Source organism: Carlito syrichta, unplaced genomic scaffold (genome assembly GCF_000164805.1).
Source record: "Carlito syrichta isolate Samal-C Ts95f unplaced genomic scaffold, Tarsius_syrichta-2.0.1 Scaffold311381, whole genome shotgun sequence".
NCBI lineage: Eukaryota > Metazoa > Chordata > Mammalia > Primates > Tarsiidae > Carlito > Carlito syrichta.
Window position 1 is genome coordinate 4,844 of NW_007255477.1, and position 8,095 is coordinate 12,938.

Consider the following 8,095-nt stretch of genomic DNA (forward strand, 5'->3'; position numbering starts at 1 on the left):
CAGCGTGTGTCCTCAGCTTCAATTGAATATTTATTATGACTAAGACACCAAGATAAGTGATGAAGGGACAAAAGAATTAATAAACATGTTTCCGATCTCAAAGTAGCTAATTGACATGGAAAACATCATCAATTTTATGATATCAAGTTGTGACTATAAAGGAGTTTTGTCTTGGTGATCATTGAACTCATTATAGACAGATGATCTAAAAAAGGTATTCTTTTTTTCAACAAATATATATTTGAGTGTTTATTGTATGCTAGGTGCTGGTCTAGGTTCTAGGGATACATCAGTAAGCAAAACAAGACAAAAATCCATGTCCTCTGGACTTTATTCTGTTGGAGAATGGGAAAGACATACCAATAACAAAATAAATAAAATATATATAGTAAGGTGGTCACATGTGCTGTGGAACAAACAAAGTTAGCAAAAGATATAAAAACTGATTTTGTGACTCTAAAGATTGGGAGGGATAGAGGAGATAGCAAACCTTGTAGAAATCTTAGGAGAAGAACAACATTCTAGGCAGAAGGAATGGTAAATGCAAAAATTCTGGGCCAAGTGTGATTGGAGAGGGATGAGTGACGGGGGAGATCAGTAAGAGATAAGAATAGAGGTAGCAGAGGACTAGGTTATGACCTTGGCAGTTTTTACTTGGGAAGCTTTTGGAGGATTTTGGGTAAAAGAATGACATGTGATCTGCAGTTAGTTTTTAAAGTTTACTGTAACTACTTTGCTATTCTAGACCTGAAGCAGGAGAGACCACCTCAGAAACTATTGGCATAAAATTGAGAGAATCCACAGCAACTTGAATAGTCTTAGAGTCTATAATCCTGAGTGATCTATCACAGAAACGAAGAACTGAGTATCACACATTCTCACTCATAAGTGGACCTTGAATAATTATCGTAATACTATAAGAAAAGGATTGTCAGTAGTGGGAAATTGCCAGGGGGATGGGGGAGGGTGCGTCGTGGGATTGGCAGTAGTGGTATTCCGCGGGGGGTGGGGAGGGCCACATCTCATCAACAAGGGTACCTGCATAATGAACGTTTGTATACTTAACCCTGAATTGTACCCCACATCTTTAAAATAAAAAAGAGAAAGAGAAATGACCAGGGTGATAACGGTAAGGAAGGTTAATATATATGTTTCGATTTAGAGATGAATTGGATATATGGTGTGGGAAGAAAGAAAGCTGAGGATGATGCTGAAGTTTTGGATGATGGTGAAGAATGGAGCTTGTCATTTTCGACTGTAGGAAAGACAAGTTTTGTGGGGTTGGCGAGGAGTTGGAGGTTAATCTTTGAACACATTAAATTTGAGATGCTTATTAGTTATCCTAGTAGAGTTGTTTAGTCGGCAGTTGGGAGTCTGGTGCTGAGAGAAAAGGGTAGGGCTGGATTTTAAAATTTGGGCTTCATCAGTTCATAGCATATAAAGATCATGCGATCACCCAGGGAGTAAGCGTAGCTAAAAAAAAGACATTTAACAGTGTTGGAGATATGACAAATTAGCAAAGGAATCATAAAAGAAAATATTGCAATATCTGGCTAGAGAAAAAAATTACAGCCTTTATCATTGCTTCTCAAACTTTAATATGCATATGAATCATTTTGTTAAAGTTCAATCGGTCTGAGATGAGATGAGATGAGATAAGGCCTGAAGTCTGCTTTTCTAACAAACTTACAGAAAATGTTGATGCTCCTGGTTCTGTGGACCACACTTTGAATAGCAAGGCTTTATATGACAGAAGAGACACAAAATGAAAAAAATAACTCAAAGACTGTAACATTTGTAGAAGAATAAGGATTACTATCCAGATTAGAGTGTCTGTAAGTCAGCAAGCAAAAACAACTTTCTTTTATAAAGTAGAGAATGATGATTTTAAAGGGGGGAATAGGAAAAGAGAACTAGTTCTTAAGCAGATCAGTTAGGGAGAGTACAAGCAGAAATTGATTCTCTTAAAATTATCCACATCCACCTAACAACTAGTTACTATTGGCATTTGGAGACTGCTGAAATAAGCAGTATCATGACAGTATTATGAAATGAATACTGTAGAACCACTGAGGAATAAAACAGATGTGTACTGCTATGGAGAGAATGCTGAAGCATTATTATTCAGTAAAAAAAGGAAAAAAGAAAAAAGCAAGTGTTAAAATATTTTATACATATAGTATTTATGTGTATTTGTGTATTCTATATATATATGTATTACTTTTATATGAGTAAAAAGACATACAAGGATGTTCAGCAAACCATAAGCACCATTTGCCTTTTTGATGAGGGGTCCTAGGAATGTGGGTACGGTGAAAAGAGATTTTCATGGTTTATTCTGAATACACATGTATTATTTGAATCTTTTGTAGGTGAGAATATGTTGTAATACTAGTGTAGGAAAAAATTTAAAGATGTTTAATAGTAAAAGAGAAAAACCACTATAATTAAATGTTGTCTAAGCTCTAAACTTTGAGGAACACTGAAAGTTATTGCAATGTACTTGTCCACATTAAGATAGTTCTAATTCATATCCTAAATGATTTTTATTTGAATTCTTTTAAAATATTTTTTAGGTGTGGAATATCAAACAAATGATTAAGTTGACACAGGAACATATAGAGGCCCTATTGGACAAATTTGGTGGGGAGCATAATCCACCGTCAATATATCTGGAGGTAAGCTTTTGAGTATCGTATCTATAGTAATTTTGAAAAAAAAAAGTGAACTTATAAAAGCATTTGTATGGATAATCTTGATTATTTTAAGGGATGGGATTAGGAATAGATTTGGGAAGAAAGAATTAGCTTTGCCTTTATTTTTAAATCTTGTCTTGTTTCACATGTTACTATAAACATTTATAACTTATGTAACTTGGAAAATGTCAAAACTAAGGGGGAATTATATATATTTCAAAATATTATTCTGAATTAAAAAAAAAACATTTTAAGAGAGAGAGAAAGAGAAAGCACACTGTTTTGGTCAGCAGACTAGTTACCATATTGGAAATGGGGCACATACCTCTTCCAGAACGAGTCCCCCCCATAGTTCATTTCTTCTTTCTTATAGGTAAAATTTATAGTTTTCAAATAGCCCAACATTATTTCCTAATAGTGCCTCGAGGTTTGTGTTGAACCTTGAGTATGAATCTAGGTAGTCAGACTCTACAGACTACACTGCTCACTGCTACCCTACACTGCCTTGCTCTGTAAAAGCTGGCTCAGCTGTAATCACTAGTCATACAGGAAGATAGACAACTCTAGGTTAGAAACGATCAGGTTACCATTTGGCTCCAAGTGCCAGAGATTTTAAGTACAGATTGAAAGACTTCTAAACTAATTTCTAATTTAATAATCTAATTACTTTTTAAGGGACAAATGAAGTCTTCATTATTTCATGAGAAAGTAAGTTTGCATTTTAAAAATAAACTTTGTTTGGAAATTACAACTAATACATTGTTTTCCTCTTTTTCCACCTCTTCATATGGCATATCCCAGGTCACACTACTAGTTAGTGTACTTCCTAACTTCCCATGCTCTCTCTTACTTTGTATGCCTTAGGATTCCAATCATAGGAATCCTAGGAGGCAAATAGTCCTCATTAACTTGGTAATTTTTTGTTAATCAGAATAAGACAATATAACCAGCAGTTTTTCTGCCAACTATTTCCATGTCTTGAGGACTTTCACCCTATGCTCAGATAGAATACATTTGTGTCAAAAATCATGTCTAGCTACCTGCCCTACACATATCTCTTTAGGCTTTTTACTATTTGAAGACTGATCTTTAAGAGAATAACAAACCCTGAACTGTGTTTAAGTACATCTATTATTACTAAATTTAATCCTTGTTAACTTTAAGCAAAATACTAGATACTTTTGTTATATTCTCATTTTACAGGTGAAGAAACAGAGAAGTTAAATAACTTACCTAAGATGGCTCTGCTAATAAGGGGAAGAATGCAGATATCTAACTCAGAAGTCTATGCTCTTGATCACTGTCTTATTCTACCTTTATCATGACATTGTTTCTCTCCTCCTCCTCCTCCTCCACCACCACCACCACCACCACCACTACCACCACCACCCTTCAAATAGCTCTTCTTATTTAGGCTAAATATTTCTAATTCCTTGAGGCATTCTTTGTGGCATGATATGTGGACTTTTTACTGGATGTATTCCTTTTGATTGGTGCCTTTTAGACTTAGACACACAAAATTGAATTGCCTATTCAAATTAAGTCTAACTAGGACAATATACATCAGACCATAATTCATAGGTTTATATCATTACCATGAGGTAAAGCAGATTCTTATTCTTGGGGACTGTGTGTGTGTGTGCGCGCACACGTGCACGCACCAAAAAAATCCTGGAATTTTTTTTGGAGGGCAGACCCCTTGTAGTATACTTTGAATTTGTTCCTCCGGATCAAATGGTCAACTGAAGTTTTTATCTGGAAGTTTTGAGGTGATTGCATCACAATTTGCAGAAGAAACATTCTGCATTGTGGCAAACAGGTGACTGGTTCTTCCACTATGACAACGCACCTGCCCACACTGCACTGAGTGTTCAGCAATGTTTGACCTAAAAGAGCATGACCTCTGTGCCCCATCTTCTCTATTCACCTGATCTCACCCTGAGCAACTTTTTTGTTTCCCCAAATGAAAAACAGTCTTCAGAGGGAAATGTTTTGCCGATGTGGAAGAAGTGAAACAAAAAACAGCAGAAGCACTAAAAGACATCAAAATTAATGAGCTCAAAAACTGTTTTGAGCAGTGGAAAAAGCATCTCAATAGTTGTAGGTGACTGAAGTTTAAACATGAATGAATACACAACTTTTATATATAAATTCCAGATTTTCTGGGGTTCCCTCTCATATAGTAGCATACACACACACATACTGAAGAAGGCAGTATCATAAAATGATTAAGATGAACTGGGGAGTCATACAGACTCTATATTTGAATTTCAACTGTGCCTTAGTTTCTTTTTGTGTGTGTGTGTACCTTAGTCTCTACAGATAGGTTACCCAGTCTTCTTATACTCTGCTTCATTGGTAAAATGGGAATAATATCACACGTGGTAATTTAAGGATTGAGTTTATAATTATAAAATAGAATAATTCCTGATATGTATATGAAGTATTTCATAAATAGTTGATTTATTCATTCAAGAGATATATTTAGTGCTTGCTAACATTTGTACTGTTCTAGGCACTGGGGAATAGCAATTTTAAAAATAGCCAAAAGTCTGTGCCTTTATGTATCTTGCGTTTTAATGAGGGGAAAGAAGTGTAGATAATAAACACATAAATGAGTTAGAACATTACACTTATCACCATTTTATATACTATGAAGGGGCCTCTGGCTAGAGATGACGAGATTCTTGCCTGTGGAAAGTTAACTAGTCCAAGAGAAAAGACCTGTAGGTACTAATATTTGAAGGCCAGTGAAGAGCCAAGTCTACTGATACTCATTGAGACCCACCCACCATTCTGTAGGTTTCCAATCTGACATTTTAAGTTATGAACACTTTTTCTTTTCTCTTTTTATTGAAGATATGCATAACATAAAATTTACCGTTTAACCTTTTTTTTTTTTTTTTTTTTTGAGTTGGAGTCTCACTCTGTCGCTGAGACTGGAGTGCAGTGGCCGCTCCCAACAACCGCAGCCTCGACCTGCTGGGCTCTGGTGATCCTTCCGCCTCAGCCTTCCAAGTAGCTGGAACCACTGGCGTATGCCACCACACCCAGCTAATTTTTTGATTTATTGTGGAGAGTGAGGTCTTACCATGTAGCCTAGGTTGGTTTTGGCAGTCCACTCGCCTCAGACCTCAAAAGTGCCGGGATTATAGGTGTGAGCCATACCCCGGCTCTTTGCCCATTTTTAAATTGGGTTATTTTGTTGTTGTTGAGTGTATGTCTTTATATATTCATTCCTTATCACATACATGATTTGCAAATATTTCTTCCATTCTGGGGTTCCCTTTTTACTCCCATTTACTCTGTTGATGTAGTAGTTTTTAATTTTTATGAAGTCCAAATTATTTATTTTCCTTTTGCTGCCTGTGTCTAATCCACTAAATCGTTACCTAATCCAGTGTCATGAAGTTTTTCTCCTATATTTTCTCTCAAGAGTTTTATAGTTTTAGCTCTACGTTTGGGTCTTTGATACATCTTGAGTTAAATTTTGTATATGGTATAAGGTAAGGGTCCAACTTCATTCTTTTGTACATGGATATCCAGTTTTCCTAGCATCATTTGTTGAAAAGATTGTCCTTTCCCGCTTGAATGGTCTTGGAGTCCTTGTCGAAAATCATTTGACCTTATATGTTAGAGTTTATTCCAGTGGTCTCTATGTCTGTCTTTATGCTGGTATCACACTGTTGCGATGGCACTAGCTTTGCAGTACTTTTTATTTTTATTTTTTTGAGTTGGGATCTCAATCTGTTGTCCAGACTGGAATACAACGACATGATGACAAGCTCACTATAGCGTCGACCTCCTGGCTGAGGCAGTCTTTCCACCTCAGCCTTCCGAGTAGCTAGGGCTCGCTGTGTGCCACCATGCCTGGCTAATTTTATGATTTTTTGTAGAGATAGGTCTCGCTGTGTTCCCCAGGTTGGTCTCAAATGCCTGGGCTCAAGCAATTTTCCTGCCTTAGCTTCCCAAAGTACTGGGATTACAGGCATGAGCAACTGTGCCCGACAGTAGTAAGTTTTTGAAATCAGGAAATGTGAGTTCTCCAACTTCATTCTTTTTCTTTTTTTCTTTTTTGTCAGAGGTTCGCTCGTCACCCAGACTGGAATGTAGTGTACTCACCATGATTGTTTTGACTATTTGGGGTCACTTGAGATTCAATATAAATTTTAAAAACGATATTTTTATTTCTGTGAACAGGTCATCGTGATTTTGACAAGTACTGCATTGAATCTAGATTGCTTTGGTTAGTATGGACATCTTCAGAGTGTTTAACTCCTAAATTTGAATGGACAGCTCAGAATAACCAGATATTTTAACAGGAAAGACAACACCAGAAATAACCAACAGGAATCAGTCAGAAACAGTGCAGAGAACAGAGGAAACTGGAAAACTATCATTAACATCAGAGATAAGCTATAGTAAACCGTTCTTGTTTGTAGCAGTTCTAGAGAAGCAAAAATACCAGAGCAAGAAAGAACTTTTGGAAATTAAAAATACTATACCAGAAAAAAATTTTTGTAAATGTATATCTTTGTGTGTGTATATATATATGTATATGTTTGTATTTGTATAAATAAATATATGTTGGAAGGTAAATAAATATTGGTAGATAAATGTTCCAGAAAGCAGAATAAAAGCAGAGATGGAAAATAATAGAGGAAAAATGAGAAAAATTAAAGAACAAATCCAGATCTGTAAAAGTTATGAATGGTTTTAGCTACAAGAAATAGAATCCTTCAACAACAAGTTGTTGAAATAAATAGGGATTTTATTTTCCTTTCACGTAACAAGAAGCATACAGGTAAATTATTCCACAGCTCAGTGTAGTCATTCTCTGGATTGGATCTCTGTAGTCCCTTTGGCTTTTCTGCCAAGACGGCAGTAGATATGAGAATCCTGCCCTTCCACAACTCCTGTGGAACAGGAGAAAACAGAGAAGCGCTCCTGTGTACCAAGCTTCTGCTAGGTAGAAAATCTTTCCCAAAAATTTCCTGTAAGTTTTCCTTTCTTAACTCATAGACGAGAATGAGGTCATATATCAGTCACCCCTAGACCAGTGACTATACTTGTATTTCCTGAAATGAGAGGTCTTTGGTTCCCTTTTTTCTACCATCATCCAAAGGAAAAAAAGAGAAGTTGTTTCTCTCAATTTTTCTGTGTTCATTTATCCAACAAATTATTTTAATGCCTTCTACATATATGATAAAATAATAGATGCTTTCCTCGTAATAGATTCTTTTTTCTGTATCTGGAGCCCAGAGGTGAGGGGATAGTGTTTCTGGAACCATCCTACAATATCTAGTGTGACACTGAGTCCTCAACTGCTTCAGAATTTATGAAGCTGGGCTCGGTGGCTCAGCCTGTAATCCCGCGCCTTTGGGAGGCTGAGATGAGTG

At 36.3% G+C, this 8,095-nt stretch overlaps 1 protein-coding gene across 1 annotated transcript in view; it reads left to right on the forward strand.

Annotated features, from left to right (window-relative positions):
• The first annotated feature begins 2,564 nt into the window (after nucleotides 1-2,564).
• The window catches only part of BRAF (B-Raf proto-oncogene, serine/threonine kinase), a 151,702-nt gene continuing 146,171 nt past the window's right edge, over nucleotides 2,565-8,095 (forward strand). The window contains exon 1 of the mRNA XM_008068634.2: nucleotides 2,565-2,678. Coding sequence (XP_008066825.2) covers nucleotides 2,595-2,678 — 84 coding nt within the window. The 5' untranslated portion in view covers nucleotides 2,565-2,594. The remainder of the gene's footprint in view (nucleotides 2,679-8,095) is intronic.